Source organism: Gastrolobium bilobum, unplaced genomic scaffold, assembly GCF_033153095.1.
Source record: "Gastrolobium bilobum isolate Gb01-03AN ecotype WA unplaced genomic scaffold, APGP_CSIRO_Gbil_v1 utg5155, whole genome shotgun sequence".
Lineage (NCBI taxonomy): Eukaryota > Viridiplantae > Streptophyta > Magnoliopsida > Fabales > Fabaceae > Gastrolobium > Gastrolobium bilobum.
Window position 1 is genome coordinate 543,734 of NW_026899054.1, and position 23,531 is coordinate 567,264.

The 23,531-nt window shown below is 31.0% G+C and overlaps 3 protein-coding genes across 5 annotated transcripts; all 3 read right to left on the reverse strand.

Moving 5' to 3' along the window:
- Positions 1–394: 394 nt before the first annotated feature.
- LOC133286666 (uncharacterized) lies at positions 395–1,615 on the reverse strand. Its single transcript, XM_061484111.1, has 2 exons — positions 1,331–1,615; positions 395–753 (listed from the first exon to the last, which is right to left on the reverse strand). The coding sequence occupies exons 1-2, from the start codon at positions 1,590–1,592 to the stop codon at positions 614–616; spliced, it is 402 nt and encodes a 133-aa protein (XP_061340095.1). The 5' UTR covers positions 1,593–1,615; the 3' UTR covers positions 395–613.
- A 13,804-nt stretch (positions 1,616–15,419) lies between these two features.
- LOC133286620 (26.5 kDa heat shock protein, mitochondrial) lies at positions 15,420–17,221 on the reverse strand. 2 transcript variants are annotated; one of them, XM_061484057.1, is made up of 2 exons: positions 16,893–17,221; positions 15,420–15,998 (listed from the first exon to the last, which is right to left on the reverse strand). In XM_061484057.1, the coding sequence occupies exons 1-2, from the start codon at positions 17,155–17,157 to the stop codon at positions 15,601–15,603; spliced, it is 663 nt and encodes a 220-aa protein (XP_061340041.1). In that variant the 5' UTR covers positions 17,158–17,221; the 3' UTR covers positions 15,420–15,600. The 2 variants fall into 2 exon arrangements, with proteins under 2 accessions (XP_061340041.1, XP_061340040.1); XM_061484056.1 differs by having other exon boundaries at positions 15,420–16,013.
- A 532-nt stretch (positions 17,222–17,753) lies between these two features.
- On the reverse strand, positions 17,754–20,860 carry LOC133286645 (uncharacterized). Of its 2 annotated transcripts, none has more exons than XM_061484082.1 (6): positions 20,668–20,860; positions 20,444–20,550; positions 19,713–19,969; positions 18,895–18,985; positions 18,261–18,369; positions 17,754–18,179 (listed from the first exon to the last, which is right to left on the reverse strand). In XM_061484082.1, exons 2-6 carry the CDS (start codon positions 20,452–20,454, stop codon positions 18,126–18,128), a joined length of 522 nt encoding a protein of 173 aa, XP_061340066.1. In that variant the 5' UTR covers positions 20,455–20,550; positions 20,668–20,860; the 3' UTR covers positions 17,754–18,125. The 2 variants fall into 2 exon arrangements, with proteins under 2 accessions (XP_061340066.1, XP_061340067.1); XM_061484083.1 differs by having other exon boundaries at positions 17,763–18,179; positions 18,261–18,327; positions 20,668–20,857.
- Between the last annotated feature and the right edge of the window lie 2,671 nt (positions 20,861–23,531).

Genomic DNA, 23,531 nt, shown 5'->3' on the forward strand with positions numbered 1-23,531 from the left:
TCATTAATATAACTTCACTCAATAACTTAAGTTTTTGAGTTAAATTAGTTCTTTACATTCCAATTTTACTCCCCCGCATTCAATTATCTTTTCACCATTTGAAATATCTACCTTCATAATCTTCACCATCATATCTGAACAAGGACTAACCGAACAACACGAGTTTACACTAACAACTTCAATAATGCTTCCATAAAGAAGTGCTGATTCGTGCCCTATTGAAAATTGGAAGTTTGTAAAGCTGTGGTTCCATGTGATTTTACTTTATAAAACAAGCTAAGAAACTTTAACGTGAGGACCTTACAAATAAATTACTAAATTTCCTATGCCGCCTCTGTCTACGAGTAACGCCAAACTTAAGTACTAATCCAAGACATTTAGAATTTGAATATAATTTCAAATTAAACATTTCGTCACAATTGCAGCATAAATAAGGAAAAGGAGATTACTCATAAACTACCTCTGACTGGAGGAATCTAAGTAAGCAGAATATTTTCAAGCATAAAATTTACATATTCATTCGACACATATGCATCATTTTTTTTTTCTGTCGCTGTATAATTCTGTCCCCCAAGTTATAATTTGATAATATACAAATTATATGCTTACTATTTTATCTTCTAAATCTTGATCCCTTGTTCGGTCTATTCCTCCCATCCCATGCAGAAGCCCAAAAGAATAGAGACATCCAGAAAAGAACAGCAAAGAAGATCTGTACTCTATCTTGAATTTTGGATAAAGATCCAGCAAGATCTGCTCCTCCCAAAAAAAAAAAAAAAATTTGTCAATACCAAAAGCTGAACCTTCACTATAGAAGCATAAACGCCAAATCAAAACATAAATCATAGAAATCGGCCATATCAGCATGTGAGAAATTTAATATCACAAAATATGGGCACCATTATGCCTAACAATACTTGCTCTAAGGCAAATTTTTAACATTGAGTAACGCACTTAGTATGTGTGTACAGAGTCTAGACTAAAAATGCAATGGAACAAAGATCAACACTCAAAAAAATACAAATAAAGTTGGCAAAACATAAAGTGGCTTCTACAAGATAGCAATCCAAAACTAACCATATCCTACATAATACAATGCTACAACAGACCACAGTTCATTTCAAACAATTTTCTAAGGATTTAGATAATTAGTTATTAACTTCCATAACTGAAAATTATTGTCCAACCGACCCTTTATGAGTCAAACACTTATTCTCAAAAAGAACAGGACATATATAAAACAAATAAATAAATAAATAAATTTAAGCTAAAAATATCAATGAAACCTAAATTATGCAATTAAAGCACGAAAACAATCGAAAGTTGGAACCTTTAAGGTGGCTTGAATCGTTTCCTGAAGGTGGGTCAGTCCGGGGTGGTGGTGGAGGGCCTGGGGTGGCGGCGCGGCACCTGGGAAGACGGAGCACGGTGGAGGTAGAAGAGAGTGGTTGAAATACACGGTGAGAATGGATTGGGAAGGAGAAGGAGGAAGTGGAAGAACGAGAGAGAGTGGAGAATGAGAGACACAAAAGATGGTTGTGGAAATTTGGGTTGGAGGTGGTGGAAGCGGTAGTTACAGAGAGAAGAGTCATTTCGATTTTAGAGGCATTTCAAGTTGAACCAAAATGAATGATAGATATTCTTCTATTTTTGGGTTATATTGGCTATACTGTTGAGTGACCTTAATGGGTCAAATTGTTGGCTGAATTCATGGATTGGCCCATGCCTAAGTGGGCTAGTCCTGACTAGCTCCTTGTATGGATTCATATGTTGTCCTTGAACAAGACCCACAAAATTGCTTAACTTGTAGTTAGTTGAGTTCCATCCAAAATAGGTAAAATTCATGAAAAATGTTAAATAATACGTATGTGTTAAGAAATTATTGTGCTTTATTAGTTGGTACATTTCAAAAATAGAACAGAACAGGGTATGGAGTTAAAAAGTGGTACATTTTGGTTTCACTCAAAGGGTTGAAAAAATGGAATAAAATGAAATGCTCTGTTTTATTTTGTCCGCCAGATACTACCAAAAGAATCATCCAATTTGGACACATATAATATAATGCTTCTAATTTCGATATGCCAACTGTGATATGTGTCTCCCGTAACTAAAAGAGGATTGGCCTATTTTTCGAAGCCTCAGCCTCACTTATTTACTTAACATGGGCATTTTTTTTAAGTCATGACTTGATCTGTTTTAAGGCATTTTGTAACCAGGCCAAACCGTGAGATCTATCCCTAAATAGGTTAAAGGGTTTTATTAATCTCATGCAACATGAGAGAAACTTTCTTATGCTACAGAGATGATCATGTGTGAAACCTATCCGCTTATAGAAGAAAAAAAAAATAACACGAAAATCGATAATACGTAGAAGAGAAAAATACTCTCCAACAACATAAGAATATATTTTCCGCAGGTTAAAAAGCCTAAACTTTTTGTGCAGAACAACGAACTCAAGCCTTTAAATGGACCAATAAGTATATGCTTTTGAGACGAAATAATAAAGTTATATGAACACTCTTAAATAAGCTGGCTCATCTAAGCCCAAAAAAGATGTTTTCGATGACCTAAAATCTAACCTTTTTTAGCAATTATTAGCCCAACTTATGTAATAAACAGCTTCAGGTCAAGCCAAATTTAATGTAGAACAAGTCGAAGGCTGTGACGGGTTACTGCATATTCCCACCCTTAATAAAGAGTCTTCTTGGCTGTTTGTTTTAGGGTGGAGCAATGCAAAATAAGTCAACAAGTACTTATGTTGATTAATTATAATTCTATTAATTATTAAATGAAAAAAATAGTGAATAAAGTATTAAATATTCTATATATAACGTATCTACTTTTTATTGAATGTGTTTTTATTAAATATTTATAAAACTATTTTAAAGATGTTTAAGGATGACATTGTAAAACTCATATTTCGTTTACCAAAAAAAAAAAACTCATATTTCATGTTTTATGAACCCCGGCCCCACTCCTCCTCTCAGTTTATCAACAGTGTGAAGTGTGAACTGGTGCCAGTAGACAAGAGACATGATCTACTTCCAGTTTGGTTGTATTCAAGAAATTAATTTATTCTGTTCATATTCAAATCAACACTTTTTTGTATTTGTAATCAATAATCAGAATGACAAACAAAGGATAATACTTCCATTTCCATGTAATTCAAGTGTGATTATAAGTAATAATCAATTAACTAGCTATCACATAAATTTATATTGTCATATAAAAGAGTGGCATTAAACTAAATCTGAAATAATAAGCTCCCAAAAACAAATATGTAAGAGTATGATGTTTCTAATATTATAGTTCATAAAATTATTTCTGCAATCCATGTGAAAAAAATAAAAATAAAATAAAAGCACAAGACTCACATAATTTTAAAGAGAGAGATTGCCAAAAGGAAGCTCCAACCCATGTTGGGTTCTCTGTCTCTTAATTTCTCTATACATATATAGGAATTAATGGTGAGAAATAGTACTAGATGATATAATCAAGGTTGAAACAGCCTATTCCCACATCTGCATTTCCATGAAAGGAGGTAATAGGTATCATCGTCCCCACGAGATGTTACTTTCAAACCCTTCCTTCTTGGGTGATTTGGAACAACCAGAGTAGCCATGCAAGGCCTACAATTCATGCACTTGTTTACACAAACCGGAGGCTTTGACCCTATCAACATTTTGCTTTGCTCAAAACTCTTGCTTGTGTCCAAATTCAATGATCCACCTATCCAAACATACCTACACTTTATTAAAACTTAAAAGGGTAGCTAATACAAGAGCAGTAAGAAAAGGAAGAATAAAAGATAAATATTTAGATTTTAACTGTAGAAAGTATAAAAAAAAACACAAGAAAAAAAACAATCATATGAAAGAAATGTTTGGCTTTCTAACATCAATTCTCAAAAGAAGTTTCAAACAGTTTTTAACTTAAATAAGATATTAGGGTGATGGAGGCTTTTTACCAGATTTGGAAGGTAGAATGGAGAGGAAAAAGATGAAAACCACAGTGATTGCAACTTTGAGTCCATGTAGAGGATAGTAGGATCTACAATGTGGAGCCATCAGTGATGGGTCTATGAAGGACTTTGACGTGTGTTGGATTTTGATGCAATTCACAGTGAAGAAAAAGTTGAAAGAGTGTTTGAGAAAGAATGGGGAAGCCTAAGAAGCAGTGAGTGAAAGGGACTGGTGTGTGTGTGTGTGTGTGTTTTGAATGAAATATGATAGAAAAGAAGACCCTTTTAAATGTGTTTGACAAAGTTGTGGGATGTTTCCTTTGGGAGAGACAATGCTTTGATTCCATGGCTTGTTCACCAATCAATATGAAATTCACACAGTGAAAATGTGTTGCTTTGGTCTTTTTGGGAATTTGGGGAACAGAGTTTTGATTGATAATGAATTTTGATTGACCCACCTTGGGTTCATCAACATGCTTTACTGTTGCCTATCAAATTACCCTATTAACTTTAAATTAATTGTTACCATTTTCAGTAATAATTTGAGTCCTCTAAATTTAATTTTATCCATTAATAATGTATTTGGTAAAACTACAGTCAAACTGTATTTGAATATAGTTTTGAATCTTAATTTTAGTCAAAATAAAAAAAAATATTAGATTAAATAATAAATAGTGATGATTAATATCCTTTACTTAATTATTATATAAATGAAGGGATTTACATTTGTCATTTAACATGACACAACAAATTTTCCTACACACATAACATTTTGTGGGGCTCACACTTTTTGAAGAAAAAAGAAAAAAATTGCGGCATACAAAACGAAACTCTATAACATTACACTATCACTCTTCCTACAAGATAACTCTTGTAAAATCCATAAATGAATTGTCCGCGTTTTCTGCTTCAAGGTTTGGAAGTGAATTTGGCTCTTCGTTTTTGCCCTTTTTGTTTTTCTTCTTTTGCTAATGTTTGGAAATCCCTATTTATATAAGTCACTCGTAGGCATAATCATTCCTGTCAATTAGCTTCCAGAATAAATTTCCATTGCAATCAATTTCTCTGCAGTCCTTTTCTTAGCAAAAGAAAGCTTTGGATGTCGGTGACTCGGTTAGTATAGCCATAGGAAAAGAGAAGATAAACTAGAATAAATAATAATAATAAAGAGTTATTACTTTTTTTATTTTATATCATTTAATATAGAATTTGATGTTTTTTATGTTATAAAAGATAAAATTATGTCTATACATATATAAAAGTATATGAAACTCGTATGAAAAGAAAAAAAAAACATGAATCCTACATATTTTTATATGTTTATAAGAAATAATTTAATTTTATCTTCTACAACATTAAAGACATCAAACCCTTTAATATAAAAAAAAGGAGATGTTTCATTTTTTATTATAAAATAAAAATATATGTAAATATACAATATTATCCATAAAAATATTACCTCTTTGAAATCTATTTTGAAAAATAGTTTTCTGATTTTTAAAAAGAAATATATATATATATATATATATATGTGTGTGTGTGTTTGATAAAGCCTGTTTTGTAAAAAAAAAAAAAATTTGTAATTTTTTTTTAAAAAAATATCAAGGTCTATTTATTTTATTTAGTTATTCAGTTAAATTAATTATTCGTTATTGGAGCAGATAGCAACAAGCATCTCATCTGGGAAAGCCATCTTTTTATCAGGTTGATCTTCCCAAAGAGCTAGCGAGGCGGAGGAGAGAGGGAGAGAATATCGAAGATGATATGAGGAACCACCACCATGACGAAGGATATCACCAGATCAGGGAGACTGAGCCTGGGTCTGGCTCTGAGAGAAAAGATCGGAAGATAAAAAAAAATTATTCAGATTTCAGATCTAGTTATAGATATAGGAAGCAACGAGTTTTTGTTTTTTGTTTTATTTTTATTTTTTCACATCAATGTCTTTTCGTGGGGTAATTTTTTTTTTAAAAAAAAAAATTAGTGACCCCTATAATCCCTTTGAGTCGGGAGTCACAGGTTTAATCGAAAGATTTCAGGTGTCAACATGTATACATGGTTTAACTGTTGACCTTTATCCTCAGAGAGCGGGGTTAATGCCCTGGCGGGATCAACCCTAAAGTGGGATGAGATTTTAAAACACTGATTTTGACTTTTAGGTAAAGAATTTTTTATTAATTTTATATTATATTATTTCTTAATACAAACGTCTATGTAGAGGCAAAAAAATTAAAATATTACATTTTTAATAATTAATTACGGGTAGCAGTTTGGAAACTATATTCGAATTTATTGCACTCATTCACGCCCAAATTAGGCGTGACTATTCACGCTCAAATTAGGCGTGACTCCCAAGATATTTACGCTTAATTTAGGCGTGAATCATCTTGTGTTGACACGTGACAAAAAAATCAACTTACGAACCGTAAAACTTTGAAAAGTCATAACTTTTGACTTGGTTATCCGAATGAGGTAATTTTTTTTTTGATTCCACATAACTTTTCGAGATCTACGCAATGACATCTCATTTTGATATATTTTATCTTTCACAAACATAATTCAAATTTGCAATAATTGTATTATATAGTATATTACCAAAAAAAAAATAAAAATTATTGTTAATAAGAAAAAGAAAATAAAGATTGCACCACTAGGGTTAGCCTAGTGGTGTGGGGTGTGTGTGTTAGGAGTGTGTGTAGTGTAGGGTGTTGTGTTCAATTCCTTGTAACCTCCAAAAAAAAAAGAAAATAAAGATTTAATTTGTGATTTAAACTCAAAAATCAATTTGAAAAATCCGTATTAATAAAGAAAATAATTAAACAAATATTCTGAACACTTTCTTTTTTAATAAATAATTACGAGTAAGTTGCGGTTTTGAACCTAATTACGAATATATTGCACTCATTCACGCCCAATAATGGTACTATAACATTAAATTCAAAATTCAAAATTCAAATAACCTCCAATAAGTTGATTGCATTTTGTATTTAATACGAGTTGATTGTGTTTTGTATTTAATAGGAGTTGATTGCGTTGTAATTTTATAAGTAGGTTACATATTGTCGCCAATTCAAATAAATTCGCTGGTTTTGAATCTAATGTTATAGGAGTTGATTGCGTTTTGTATTTAATAGGAGCTGATTGTGTTTTTTATTTAATAGGAGTTGATTGAGTTTTGTATTTAATTGAAAATTTGATGTCATCTTATTTATAGATGAGTTAATCCACTTTGGTGCCATCTTTATAGCATCATTGTTGTAAATTTGAATTGTGTTTATAAGAGATAAAATATATCAAATGAGATGTCATTGCGTAGATCTCGAAAAGTTAGGTGGAATCAAAAAAAAAAATTACCTCATTCGGATACCCGAGTCAAAAGTTATGACCTTATAAAGTTTAGCGATTAAACTATTAATTTTTTGTGTCACGTGTCAACACCAGACGAGTCACGTCTAATTTAGGCGTGAATGCCTTGTGAGTCACGCTCAAATTAGGCGTGACTATTCACGCCTAAGTTAGGCGTGACCCTAAAACAAAATTCATATTTGAATAATGTATTTAACGAATTGAATTTAAATAACCCAATTCATTTATGACCCGATCACAAATATAAACGTATCCCGCAAATATTGTGCAACAAGAGTTTCAATGAGTCGTCGATGGATTCATATAGATTGTAGTTATTAAAATATCGTACACAATATCAATTCTATATTAATTTAGAGTTTTGCTGCTTCTGAGATTCAGTCTGATTGAATTAGATTATTTGATAAACGGAGGAAAATTTTCAAAAATATATATTTTATTATAGAATATAAATTATAAAAACTATAAAATAAATGACAATCATTAGATTAAAAAAAATGCATGAGGCGTAATTGTTTTTTTGAGACTGCAGGTTATCTTTTTCAGTCGCTGATACTTCAAATCAAATAATCAAAACCTTAATAACACATGAATTCATGTGCTTAACAAAATAATTGAAAAGAATATGTTTACCAACTCATCTAAAAATACGATTTCCTTCTAGATCTGACACTGAATACTGATACTGACATGGGATGCTTTATATGGTTAAAGTTTGCTTAATATGGGTTGACTCCATATTCAGAAGTTTTTACCCCACACATTGCCGATGAAGCAACTTTTTCAGTGTCCCCCATTCAACAAACCAAAGAAAAATGAACAACTTTTTGAAAACAGCAACCCCCATTTCCCGAAGAAAGAAACTGGTATGGACTATTGCTTAATAGTATATATAGTATTCGGGAAGGCACCAGAATTATGAGCAGTTTGTGTTCAAAAATCACTGTGAAAAATTTGTTTTTACCTTGCAGGACACATTCGTAAATGAATTTAGTTATATGTAAATTCACTTGTGTATATTGTTTATTTTGCATCATGCATTAGTAGATACTATAAGCGGGTGTTTGGTACGCGAAATTTTGAGGGATTCTTAGAAAACTGAATTTTTTTAAATTTTAAATTTTCAGATATTATCGTAAACTGAATGCAAAAATCATATTTTTGAAAATCGAGATTCCCGAACAAATAAAAATTTCTCCCGTACCAAACGCCCCATAAGTGTTATCCTAGGGGAAATTGTTCTTTTTATCCATTATGATACATCTAAATTTGGTAGTAGCAAATTTAATTAATAAATTATCTGGTCCTGATGTCAAATCTCTTTGTCTTGATTACGCTTTTACCATGTTTTTTAAGGTAGATTATATTTATAAATTTTTTATTTATAAATTCTTATAAATTACATTATATATTCTTGGAAATGCATTCATAACCAAATCTATTTTTAAAAATACATAATTGAGTTTACAAGAATTTATAAATAAAAATTTCATAAATATAACATTTCTCTGTATTTTAACCCGTATACAAAAATCCTTGGCATACTAAGCCTTAAACTTTTAATGTGATAAAATAAAAACAAATAATGAAGTTGCGCAGTACATAAGTAAATAACAGATAGCACTTGTTTTGGAAAATCAATGACCATAGTAAGGGCATGTCTTGTTTTTAAATTATTAATTATTTGGGAAAACAATTTTTTTTTCCATAAAAGCTGATCTTATATTCTGGCAACATGTTTGGGTTGTTGGATCGAAAGTTATTTTTTATATTTTACAATAAAATATTTTCCCTCAAAATTTAATATTTGAGTTAAGGTTGTAAATAAGTTCGGCCGAGCCAAGCCTATAAAAAAACTTTGAGTTTAACTTTGTCCATTAACCTGGTACAAGCTAAATTCTAAGTTTAGTTTGATTTGTTTATGAAAAATTAAAGTTTTAATTTGAGCTTTGCATGACTTATTTATAATTATAAAATATTTTTTTTTTCAAACTCATATAGATCCAGATGTTAAGACTATAAATGTATCAAATTTTGTATTCTTTCTTCAAAGAAAAACAAACGTACTCAGTTTATGTATAATTACATCTTTCATGTTAAAATTTTGTATTCCTCATTAAACTATGCTTGAGCTTGTTTGCTAAATAAACTTCTTTTTAAACTTGAACTCATTTTATTTATTAAACAAATCACGTCAAATCAAGCTTAAAACAAGGTAAATCTTGAACTCCTTAAATATATAAAATAATACTTTTAATCATTTTATATCTCTTGGCAACTTAATATATAAAAGTGGCTCTTTTCATATAATTCAAACATAAATTTGTATCTTAAATTTGACTATAAATTTAAAAATTTAACCAAATTAATTTTTTCACTAATTTTTTGCATTATCATTTTTGCAATATTTTTTTTTTTGGTGAACTTTTTTTGCAATATTTAATTTAAGCACAGACTAACACCACGCTAGAATACCATCTTAACGTCTTAATGTGCCTATGTAATAAGAGAAAACTATTTCTCCTGTCATAAGATAAAAATTATTTAGCTTTAAAATTATATTATTTTGATGGTTGGGAAAATTAATTAAGAGTATTTTAAAAAATTTATTCTTTCCTTTGATAAATAAATTTACCAAATATTCTCTATTGATTTTCCTAATCTTCAAAATGATAAATTTTGAGATTACTAAAAATAACTTTATTATATGTGATAAGAAAAATGATAAACTCATTAGAAATTTTAATTACACAGGAAAATATATTTAAAAAACAATGCATGTGTTTTTAATTAAACTTTGAATTGATTTAAAAGAGAGAGAGAAAAGAAAAAGCACCCACAAAAAATATATCTGTGTATGAGTATCGAATCTATAATTGGTAGTCTGTACGAGAAATATAATATATATGTGCAAAGCACAATCTCCCAAAAGATAGTAGCAGAAGCAAGTACCCTACATCTCCATAAGATCACGGATCCTAAGGCATTTATTTCCCAAGTCGATGATGCGCCCAACGGCCATGATTATAGCCTTCAATCTCTTCTCCTGAGATCGTACGGTTCATGTTGTTGGCCCCACTAACCTGAACTGTACGGATATAGAAGAAAGAGTGATGAAAAGATCCACAACGTTTCAGGCTTGCACTTGCACTTTAATGTACAATAACGTCATCAGCAGCACTTGTTCCACTCATCTTTTCATTGTCCAGTCTTTTCACTCTAACAGTTCAACTAATGGGAGTGAATTTTCTAGAAAAATATTCATGTTATTGCATCACAATCACTCATTGATGATGAGATAAGATAGACAAAGAAATATATAATTTTTAAATAAATAATTGTGATCAAATAACATGACTACTTTTTTACATAAGATGATCCATTCCTCACTTAATACAGCTATCCAGCTATGTGTAAAATAATTAGAAAACTAAACTGAAATAGAATTGTACTGCACTATATTTAAAATTTTTAAAAAATCAATTCATCAGCTGAACTAAATTTTAAATAATTAATTTATGAATTTAACTGATTTAAAAAAATCTGTTCATAAATCGAATTATTCTTTTTTTTTTCTTTTTTCTTTATATTTTTTTTATTACTTTATTTTCTTTATACTAGATTCAATCTGAATTTATTCTGAGCCAAACAAATTTATTTTTTACTTAACAGAACTGTTTTTAGATCGAACCAAACCAATTTAGGTAGAAAAAAAGTTTGATTCTTTGATTTTTATAAATTTAAATCAATTCAGTTCAGTTCTTTAAAAAAATTCAATTTAATTTGAATGATATACATTCCTATAGCTACCTATACACCTTTATCTTTTATTTTTTGTCTGTCTAACGTATCAATAACTTACATAACTTATTTTCTAGTATTAATTTAATTTTAAGTTTATATTAATTTTTATGCTAATTCACATGAAAATTGAATTATTTGTGTATTATTTCTAGCCTTCCAGGTATGTTTCTCTTAAAGGATCCACTGTGCTAATGTAATAATAACCTAATGAGGTAGAAGTATGTACCCAAGCTCAATAGAAAAATTATTGTAAAGAATCTTGGGATACATCACCCCAAAAGCTAGTTCAAAGAGTGGGAGTGTCCAAGGCCTTATAAAGACAACATTAGTTGCTCACACAATTAATGTGTCTTTACATGGTATCAGAGCTTCACTGTCCCCCACTTTAAAGTTGAATTAAAATAAAAAACACAAAAGGTAAACCAAAAATTGGGCCTGTGTAATTTTTACGCTTATAGCCTAAAGGCCCTTGCATGAGGGGCCGTGTTGAGATATATAGTCCCACATTGATTGTGTGGGCAACTAATGTGGCCTTTATAAGGCTTTGCACACTCCCACTCTTTGAGCTAGCTTTTGAGGTGGTGTATTCAAAAATCCTTACGTGGATAAGATTCTACAACTGCACTTAAAAAATAGTTAAGCTATTGGATTTGATCTGGTGGTAAGAAATTAAAATAATTTATATAAAATCATAAGTTTGAATCTTCACCCTTATCATTGTATAAAAAAAAACTACAATAATACAATGATAAGTGAGTGAATAATAACTATTTTTGACTTGGTGAGCCCACTAATATAAATATATAATGCAAGCATTCTTATCTTGTACACAAGATGTATGTGTAAAGAAATAGAATTCAGTGTGATATGATAATATTTATATAACTTAGAAATGGAATAACCTGAGCACCTTCGGACCTTGAAGGCCAATCCAATAGATTAAACTTGTGTAATTTATCCAAAAAAAAAAAAAAAATTAAGAAAAAATTGTTCTCTTAGTTTAAAGTCTAATTCAATGGATTGAACTTGTGTAACTTATCCACAACAATAAAAAAAATTAAGAAAAAATGGTTCTCTTAGTTTTAATAAATTAAAAGATTGTGATAAGGGAGTTAGAGAAAGGAATAGATAAACTTATAAGAACTCTTAGAATATCATAAAAATAAATAATTATACTCGCTATATATAAACACATACAAAAATTGTTTGATATAATATTGTTAAAATTATGCAATTAAAGGTCTAAATATGAATATACATAACTACATATACATAAAATTCTAATCATTCCGCTGAATGCATTCTTGGGGAGGGGGCTGAACCTTTAGCCATCACTATTTTTCCGCACTCCGGATTAGTCTCATAGCCGGCTCAAAGAGTCGAAGCTCGTGGGGATACCGGAGAGAGCCAACTCGTCTCAAAGAGATAATTAGGGTTGGGTAACTCAAAAAAAAAAAATTCTAATCATTCTCACACTATTTTATGTATAAATTCATATAATTTTTTATTACATTACTAAAATAAATGTTTATATATTTACATTTATTGCTTTCGTTGATTGGGAGTGGGCCCTGGGATATTCTGTCAGAAATATTGTGCATCAGTAGTTGTATTATAATCTTTATAAAGTAATTTTTTTTATGAATTATAAGTTTTTTCGTAAATTTTTTTTTAAAAAAAAAACTTACATTCACAAGTAACATTTAAAACTACCTACTAAAATTTTTGACAAAAAAATAAATCAATAATTGTTTTTAGTCTAACGATTAAGTCAACGTGTTTAGAGAAGAATTAAGCTTGTGTTGCCAGCTGTGCACGTAAAAAAGAAGAGGCCCAAGTACCCTTCAAATTGGGCTCCTGTCCCTTTGGCCAGAGCCCATTTCCATAATTTGTATTATTACTGCAATTTCTCTATTTTTTTTTTTTTTTAAATAATTTCTCTATTCTTTCGACGATAGAGTCAATGGTTTCTAATAAAAAATAAATATAACTACCTAGAGTTAATGGTTCCCAATTTTATTTTATTTTAATATTCCTAATTATAAAAATATATTAGTGAAACCATTTTTTTTTATCATTATAAGAGATTTTTGAATATGGAATAATGGGAGGAAAAATAAAGATAAAAATCAAGGACAAAACAAAGCCTAAGCTAAAAATTATTTCTCCACCTAGATGTACCATTGGAGAGTGAAATGTGTTGATATAAGAATGCTCTAGTAGTAATGGTAAACACCAAAGCACTATTGAAACTTCTCATTAGGGATGACAAAGTGGGTAACCCGTCCCACCCCGCCATCAACCTGCTAAAAAATGAGTCAGCCCGTCCCGCCCCGCTTTTGAAAGTGGGCTGAAAAACTCAGCCCGCGTGCCCCGTTTGGCGGGTTGGCCCGCCACCTCGAGCCTATTTTACACTGACCCGACTCGGTCCGTCTATGTCTGCCATCAACCTGCCAAAAAATGAGTCTGCCCTGCCCCGCCCCGCTTTTCAAACGGGTTGAAAAACTCAGCCCGCCCCGCCCCGTTTAGCGGGTGGGGCGGGTTGGCCCGCCAAGCCGAGCTCGTTTTGCCATCTCTACTTCTCATGGTGATGTATATCAAAGGGGGAGTGCGTGAGAATGCTAAAGTGACTTTATATTGTAGCAAAGTAACAACTCTTGAAGAGAATAGATCTCAAGATGAAAGATGCCCCCTCCAATGAGAGAAGGGGGATATATTAAGAGGGGATGCCTTTGTCAAACTTGGGAAAGAGAAAGGGCTCTCTCATATCTAGCTAAACCTAAGCTTTGTGATCAGACATGCTATCTCACTATCAGTGTACAACGAGTAGGTGTATGACAAAAAAAAAAAAGAATTATATGTGATGAGAGTGCCCTCTAAAAAATTTTAAATATTTGATATTGGGCCTAATAAATTGGGCTTTAAAGGTCCTGTCAAAACACCACCGATAATCCAAACATTCACCAAGACTAGATGATATATCTACAAATCTTAGAATACCAGTTTGATGTCGATCCTGTTTTTTAAGTAATGGGAACTAACATATAACTCATGGAAAGTGGAAGTTGCAGATATTCTATTGTACAACGAAAGTGAAACAGTGTAGGAAAAATGCCACTAACATGTTATTGATGAGAGGCTTTCATTCTATTATTTATCTTTAGAATAAATTATTTTTTAAAATTATTGTATCAAAGAAAAAAAAAATCTGTTTAATAAATTTTATTTTAAGAATAAATTTTGAAAAAAATTAAAGATATTTTGACAATTATTCATATGTGTATACCTAAACATAAGGTTGCGCTTGAATTTTCATGAAGTGAATTTGACAGTAATTATAGCAAGAAGCTGCTTCTCGTGCTTCAATGGAACAAAGGAGGGTAACTTCTGCAATACACCTACCTAAGAATCTAGAATTTCTTATTTAGTAAATAAATCCAATGCAAGATGAACCTGAGTTGGATTCTCCAAAACAACTTGGATCATAAATCCAAAATAACTACAATAAAAAAAACGGCGAAACTGGTGATAATGATAACAACAACGAAAGCAATAGTGATAACAATGTTAATTTAAAGTGAGAAAAGAATTTTATAAAGATTAGCTAAAAAAAAAAAAAAAGCTATAATATATTTGTTAATTTTCTATTCTAAAAATCGGTTATGGAAAACAAAAATTTAAAACAATTGAGCATAGCTACTAAAACAAGGTTGTTTATGATTTACTAAATTGTAATAGTTCAGTTAGTACATAAAATCTGAATAAGTAATAAATGATAGAAGAACCTCAATTCAATCCTTATCAATATCATTTTTAGAAGGAACATAAAATTTTAATTTCAGACTTACTCCACACTCGAAAATAATGGATACCAGGTTCACATCAGACAAATAATGGACGTTTAAATTTTATGAGTTTTATAATTCTCATATTGAATGAGAATTGAAATATTATGTTGTAGAGATATAAAGCATATGGAACCCATGCGTTAGAAAAAATTATATGTAGGACTCATGTCAGCACGGAAATCGAAAAATATATAGGAAAATTGTAATTTTCATGTTAAATGAGAATTATAAAACCTAAATTTTATATGGGTTTGTTTTTTCTGATATTACTTTATATAACTTTATCTAATGTTCATCAAAACGACATCGTTTTGGGACGGAAATCATGATATTTTTGTAATTTTAATTTATTTCAGAGTTATAATAGTTTTTATCACTCTAATTTTGTAATTTTTCAACTCCAAAACAACGTCGTTTCGATGAAATAAAGTTATCTAAAGTAACCTCAGAAATTTTTTTCCCATTTTATATATATAAATGTGAAAAGTCATACAGACACATAACGGAAATTTTGACATAAAAGGTCTGAAATTTTATTTCCAAAACCACACACACACACACAAAGTCACAAAGTATTAATGCCATTGTCTCACAAGTTCACAAACCCATCATCACAAGTTATTAATGGACAGTAACTTGCTTGACCTCCTTTTTGGGCTTGTCAGTCCTAGGAATGGTTACGGTTAGGACACCGTCCTTCAACTCTGCCTTAATTTCATCAACCTTGGCATCATCAGGCAAAACAAGACTAGTATCATAGTAACCATAGCTACTTGATGACCAATACTCATCATCATCCCCTTCTTCTTTCTCTTCCTTGTGCTCTCCCTTTATTGTCAACACCCCATCACCAATGGTGATCTTCACGTCCTCCTTGGCAATCCCTGGCATGTCATACCGCAGTTTGTAGTGGTCCTCCCTCTCTTTCACATGCCCACTGAGAGACCAAGGTGTCAAATTCATATTCTCAAACAGCCTGTTGATGTTCTCAGTTGCCTGCATCAGTGCATTCCCAAGGCCTGAAGGAAACAATTCTATAAACCAACCAAACAGAATATGTAAGTTTGTGTTGTGTTTCATGTCCTCTCTTAATAAGTTCACAATTTGGAGCATAACCAGGATTTTTATTATCAATTAATAACTTCTCATGCTGCTTTGATAGAAATAAAATAAAATAAATATTATATTTACAAACTCCCAAAAATAGACTTCATTAGGAATATATTTTTGAGAATATATATTGTAATTTGTAACAAAAAAAATTTGTAAATATAAATTATCTCGTAAAATAATATAGACTCTTTTATAAAATGTTTAATGAAACATTTTATAAAAGTTTTATCAGTAATAAACATGTCTACTAATTAAGATTATTTAATGCCTGATTCATTGTCTAAAAGTGGGTTTTCAAAATCATGTAAAGAACTTTGAGATACACCACCTTAAAAGTTAGGTCAAAGAGTGGGAGTGTTCAAGGCCTTATAAAGGCTACATTAGTTGCACATACATCCAATGTGAGATTATATATCTCAACACACCCTCTCACACGAGAGCTCACTGGGCTTGAAGGGTGGACAATGCACAGACCCACCTACATGTGCGAACAAAGAAATTCCACTTGAAAGAAAGTGGGGCGACAACAAGGATCGAACGGCTTTGATACCATGTAAAAAACCTTGGGATACACCACTCCAAAAGCTAGCTCAAAGGATAAGAGTATCCAAGACCTTATAAAGACTACATTAGTTGTTGCACATACAACTAATGTGAGACTATATATCTCAAGAGTTTAAAAGATTTGAAAGTTTGATTGCCTTTGGTTTTGGAATTCAAATTACACCTTATTTTCAATGTGTAGCTGTAAGTGAAGGTTGTGGGATTAGAAAACATGGGAAAAAAGAGGTAGAGAATACCATTAAGGGCAGGAGAGAAGTCACGGTCATTGTTTCTCCAAAGCCATCTTCTGCCTTTCCTTCTGGGGAACAACCTAGACTTTTTGCCTTCAGAGACAGCAACTTCAGTGCCTTCAGATTTCCCTTTGTCACTTGCTGCAGTAGTAAACCTTTTCAGCAACTCATTGCCCCACCTATGCTTCTGCACACAGTCATATCCTATCAATGAAGAGGAAGTAGACACCCTTTGCTGCAAATTTTTCAAAGCCAAACGTGCCAAAGCCATTTTTTTAAGCTTGATATTAAAGCACTCGTTTCTGCTTGTTTGTCTTTGCTGATAATTGAAGGAACTAAGACAATTTAAATAAAGATATGGGATTGGTGTTGGTTACATGGCTTTGGATGCTTAGAGAAGTTTCCAAGAGATTCTAGGATATGAGAAAGCGACACATCACAAAATGGATACATTTGGAATTTGAGAATAGTAATAGTAAAGGAGAGTTCTCGTTTCTTCTTAGACATGACATGACTCGATTCACAAGAGTGTTCCAGAGGGAAAAAACTATATACAGGTTCTTTTGGGCCCATTCTGGCCTTGAAAAAATCACTTCCGTTCCAGAATAATTATTTGAAGGAATAACATCTCCCATTAGAGAATATGCGTCAATCTAATACGTAGCTTTGATATTGACGAATAAAAATAGATAGAAAAAATAAATAAATGGTATTAAGTGAGAAAGTTTTACGTACGTAACCTTACCCAATTACCTGAATGTCAAATCGAAGTTAGATATAGCCCATTTCAATTTTTACTATAAATAAAATCAATGATATAAACCATTCATAATTCTTAACATTATTGAGATAAAATTTAAAGTTGAATGAAATATGAAACCAGGTTACAAATTAGATATGTGTGCTATGGACCACTTGTCCTACATAATAATTTCGGTCTAATTTAACGGAAAGGAAGAGCAAATGAAAGTTGCAGCCAGTGATGAAGCATGCCGTCAACAAAGGGGAATTTTGTTTTTCAAAACCTGCCTACCAGAGGCAACCTGGGCAAATCAATTAAATATAGTATAATACAATTATCTGAAGGTCAGCAGAGAGAAATTTTCCTCATTGTTGGCATGTGACAATTGATATACAAACTCTAGTACATGGCCAATAATCCTCTTCCTACAGAAGAAAGAACTAAAAATTATTTCATGGATCATCTAACCAAACGGCACTTCCTCAAGCTTCAACAACTTAGTCGTATAGGCCATCCTGTTCCCATATGTCCACAAGAAAATCTACCATTTCCTATAAGCATTGATACAAGCAAACCATTAGATCATCAATGTTTACTTAAAACTGCATCATGGTTTACATGTAGATGCTTACAGCAAGAGGGATAGGCTGACGGAATGGCTTGTTGCTTCCAAGTAAACTTTCGTATGTTGCATTCCAACTGCAAAGCCAGAAAATTTTGGCAAGGCACAGACAATAAGTTCTGACAAGATAGAACAAAAATAAATTCATAATTACTGACAAAAAAAAAAATATTCATCAGCCACGCACGGCAATCTTATTAACCAATTTGAGTAGTTTCGCAATACACCACACTAACATGAAAGAACTTAGCATGCCAGTACTGATGAAGGCAAATATTCAAAAATAAACTAAGCTCCTTATGACATGGCAATCGTAATCCATGTAGCAGCAACGATATAGTTACACACCATTGATTTCAATTTACAGGAGTCATTGACACACTTTTCTCCTTTTAAGGCAACAACTGATTTTCAAATGAATAAGCTATGAGTTTTAATATAGAATAAGATTATGCCCCCCAGTCTGTGGTTAAAATATAATAGTATAACCACAATGTCGACTTGTATAAGTTTGGTACAAAAATCAGACAAGTAGAAAGAAGTAATGATAACTTATAGAAAAATGGATTTGCAGGAATCCTAACACAAATGAAACTACAGAAATAAGAAGCTGCCAATAAAACTAATCCAACAGTGTAATTTACCTCAATTTAGGTTCTCGTAATTGTTGTGTTTGGTTCTCAATCTTTTTATTTCCAACCCAACGTTGCCTAGTCTGATTCCAAAGAATTAGACCTGCAACCAAATATAAGTTCATAAATGCCTTTGCAAATTAAAAAACCAATGATTGCACCACTAACTTATCTACCAAAATCTCGTTTCACAACCTAATATCTGTACATACTACGCAGATAGCCAACAAGATATAAATAAGACAATAAAATGCAAAACTGACTAGAAATTGCCATGAAACCTAGTCAATAATAAAAAGATTTGGTGGGGGAAAAGCATATCAATGGGAAAAGAGGTGACAATTAGTGATGTTTCACAAATGAGCACAAGGCCCAAAAGAAAAGTATACGAACAGCACAAGTCAAACCTAAAAATGATATTATTTGATAATTCAATACAAACTAAATCGAATCACCATGTCACTCAAACCCCATTTCATATATGAGCAGCAACATGCCTCAGATATATCTTGATATAGTACACCAAAAAAGGTCAGCCCCTATAAAGGAAATAAGGAAGTGTAAAGCAACTACTTTACAGAAACATCAGCTTAATGTTATCATCATTTAACCCCCCCATGAATAGATACACACACTGTGTTAGCTTTAGTCTTGTTGAAACAGGAGCTGATCAACCGTCCAATAGGCAATGGATGCTTTCAGCTCCCACTGTGCAAGGCCATTTCATTCTCTCTCTTTTTTATCTCAAAGTTTATTTTAAAAAAACCATATCAAACTATGAAATGCTTATTTAGCAAAATATCTGCACAATAAAAAACAAAGAAGAATACCGTGATTTACAAATTCAGTGTGGTTGCTGCTTTTGGAAGAACCACCATGAGGAACCACAGCTTGGTTTGTTAGACTTGTTGAAGAGATGCTCCCCTGTGACTGAACAGCACTATTGTCCATATCATGCGTGCTGGTGGTCCAGAAATCCTCTGATGTACTAGGTTTCCTCACTGCCTTACCTTGTTTTGCCAACCCTTTTGATGGCACATCCACAGTGGAAATTACTGTGGGCCTTTTATAGCATCCAACACAACCACTGCTCTGTTACAATCACGTTAATTTCTGTTATGCACCACATTATAATCATATAATATTCTCTAAAGCAGCCAACATAATTCAAACACTTCAATTTCACAGCTGCAAATTGATTTACACACACTGCAATCTAGTCACTTAGATTCAGAAAATTAAAAATCCTAAAATAATTGATTGACGAATTTATCCAAAAAGACATAAACAAAGCTACCCCATCCTCTATTCCCAAAACAAAAATGCTGGCATTGGAATCCACAATCCATCTTGAATCCTTTTAATCAATTTTGTAGACAACCATATGAATCAAGAGAAAAAAAGGAACAATTTTCCGGGTCATCATCCCACTCCCACCAAATGATTATAGAACAATACAAGGAAAAGCATTGATACCCATGAAGGTATAATAGTTAATTGAAAGAAAAAAGATAAAAAGGAGTTAACTTTCTTCAGTTATGGTTGGAATCAGAAAACATACCCCATATGCATGTAGTGCCTGAAACACCAAAAAGCCTGGTTAGATTAGATCTGCCACAAGGAATTTGTAGAGAAACGAAGAAGACGAAGCCCAGTCCCAGAGCAATCCTAACAATTCGAAAGGTACGGATTGGAAAGAAAGAAAGAAAGAAAAATCAAAAAGATGATAAAAAATAATAATTGTGAAAACAAGAGAGAGAAAATGCATAAAAAAGAGAGAGCAACCTTTGTGATTGAGAATTTGAGATATTGACGTTGTGAGGTTTGGACTGTCTTTGCGTATTCCTGAAACCGATAGCCCTTCCTTCTGATGTGCAAACACACAGATAGGATGGCTATTGGATTCTTCTTCTTCTTCTTCTTCTTCCTCTTCTCTTCTCTGCCAAATGAATAATCCAAACGGAATAAAATAAAGCAAGAGTGGATTATTTATTTTGGTACGGTGTCCAAAATCATAAATGGACATACTAACTATTAAAATAAATGGAAAATCATATTTTTACGTTGTAGAAAACATCGATTTTTGTATTTTTTGTATTTATATTTTTTATAAGTGAATAGGTCTCATACATGATTATCTCTATAGTATGAGAGAGCTTCTCTTCTATTGCATGATATTAATAAAATCTAAAATAAATCATAATGGACACAATAATCTAATTTTGGATTCGTGCCTTTCCATTCTCAGCATTTCAAACTCATTATCTTAGGTCAAATTGTAAAATATAGCTCCGTCATTACTAAAGTGAATTATTTCATGAAATGTTATTTTTATAGGAAAAAATATTTCTTTCAGTCATTATAGATAAAATTATCTTCAATAAACTCAAGATTATTTTGTTTTGAAATTATAAGATTAAAACTTATAATAATAAAGACTATTATACCTCCGCAATAAATTAAAATTACAAAAACACTCTAATTTCTGTCATAAAATAACGTCGTTTTGAGTTCACCGAAAATAATTTAGCTTTATTGACTAAGATAATCATTTACCCTATTTTCTTTTATAATCTTGTATGACTATTTTTGTGGTTCTAACTTTTATAAATTAGAATCGTTGATTGAATTTTGATCAAACAATCATAAAGTGATGGTAAGAAAAAATAAGTTGTAAATATAATTTTTCTCTAAATATTTATATATTTATCAATATATTTAATTTATTAGATACTATGCCAAATTTACTCTCATTTTAATTATTATTAGTTACTATTATAATAATTTTTGCAGTCATGATGTTAATTATGGTTTCATTTGCTTACGTAGATGCATTAGTTGGTGGTGCTTTGCTTTGTATATTGCTTTATGAGTTGTGCCAACAATTTAGTCCATATTTGTTACTTGTTAGCTGTTTGGTTTAATGCTTGGCTTTTCCAAATTCCATCTTTGTGAGCTTGCATTAGTCAAAGACGCTATTGACGAACATACTCCGTGGACTCTGGATTTCAAAGGGAGTTAATTCAACGTATTAATTATAGTAAATAAATTTCATGATCAATCTAAAATAATGTAATGGTAACAACGAATGGCCATTTAGCGTTATTTGAAAATTAAAAAAAGTCATTGATTTATAGGGAGACAAATAGCCTTACATGCAAGTTGTGAATACGAAAATTCAAGTGGATCAAAATCCAACTTGTCGTTTTTAATATAGTGCTTTTCTGCTTACCAAAAAAATAAAATATAGTGCCTTTCTTTGATGTAAATTCTTATTTATTACTTTTATAGTTAAAGTAACCACATTTTTCGTCCAGAAATAATAGAAAAATAAGTTTTTGTCAATGGTCTTTCTTGTACTTGTCAAAATGCAAGTCACTTTAAATGATATATATATATATATATATATATATATATATATATATATATATATATATATATATATATAGGGTTTAAATTTTCTTATGTTGTAGGATTGTAGAAGAGAAAAAAAGTAGAGAAAAATTAAATGTGGATCCCATATTTTATATTTAAAAAGAAAAGAATAGAAAAATGATTTACTCTCATGTAGCATGAGAGTATTATTTTCCGTATATATATATATATATATATATATATATATATATATATATATATAAATAGGATCCTTTGACACCGATGTCAAATTTTAAAATTTGACACTAAATCCTAATCTTTGATTTTCGTCAATCAACTGTTATCATTTATTGAGAATCAAACTTATTAATTAAAATTAATTCTCAATAAATGATAATTGTTGATTGACAGAAATCAACGAATATGATTTGATGTCAAATTTCAAAACTTAACACCAGTGTCAAAGGATCCTATTGCTATATATATATATGTGTGTGTGAGTTTGATGTTTGTCTTTTTAAATGACATAAGTTATGTCATTTTAGGAAAGAGATATATACAAAGAATGAAAATCATGAGAGAGAAAGTGGGTGGACTTTTTTTTAATTTAAATTTTAAATAAAAAATATTATTATGTGTCTGTTTCTCTCTTAAAATGACATAACTTTATGTCATTTAAAATGACAAATACTTTTTCCTATATATATATATATATATATATATATATATATGAGGTAAGATTATTTGACACCTCATATGAGAGTCGTTAGATAAAAAAAGATCAATGGTGTCACATGCTTACAAATCAGAGTCGTTGATATTTTTTGATATAAAGGCTCTCAGATGAGGTGTCAAATTTAAAATTTAACTCTAGTATCAAATAATTCTACCCGTATATAACAGAATTGTTGGTTTAGATGCAATTTAGTTCAATATCAAGTTATGACCTGTTTAAATCACAATACATACGACTTTTAAGAGTCGAAAGGGAGAAAACACCGAAACCCAAAACCATTTGGGTAGAGTTAGGAAAAAATATGTGTCATTTTAAAGGATATAAAATTGAATTATTTTAACTGGAAAAAAAAAAAAGATAGAGTATAAGCGAGAAAGTGGATACAAAAAAATAAAAATATGTCTCGTTTATTTGTGAGAATAAAATGACATACTTGTGTAATTTAAAAGGACAAATATTTTTCACTATGGATTAATATAAAAAAACAAATAAATTTTAGTTTCTTTTTTTTTAGTTACCAAATGGAATTATGGAGCAG

Excerpts from the sequence above, each read along its gene's own strand:
- LOC133286666 (XM_061484111.1), bottom strand. The coding sequence starts at position 1,592 with ATGACTCTTCTCTCTGTAACTACCGCTTCCACCACCTCCAACCCAAAT. Across the intron at positions 754-1,330 it reads CGATTCAAGCCACCTTAAAG|ATCTTGCTGGATCTTTATCC; the intron begins GTTCCAACTTTC and ends TGGGAGGAGCAG.
- LOC133286645 (XM_061484082.1), bottom strand. Across the intron at positions 18,986-19,712 it reads CACTGAATTTGTAAATCACG|GTCTAATTCTTTGGAATCAG; the intron begins GTATTCTTCTTT and ends ATTTGGTTGCAG. Across the intron at positions 18,180-18,260 it reads GTCAGCCTATCCCTCTTGCT|GAAATGGTAGATTTTCTTGT; the intron begins GTAAGCATCTAC and ends CAATGCTTATAG.
- LOC133286620 (XM_061484056.1), bottom strand. The coding sequence starts at position 17,157 with ATGGCTTTGGCACGTTTGGCTTTGAAAAATTTGCAGCAAAGGGTGTCT. Across the intron at positions 16,014-16,892 it reads CTTCTCTCCTGCCCTTAATG|AATTGTTTCCTTCAGGCCTT; the intron begins GTATTCTCTACC and ends GTTGGTTTATAG.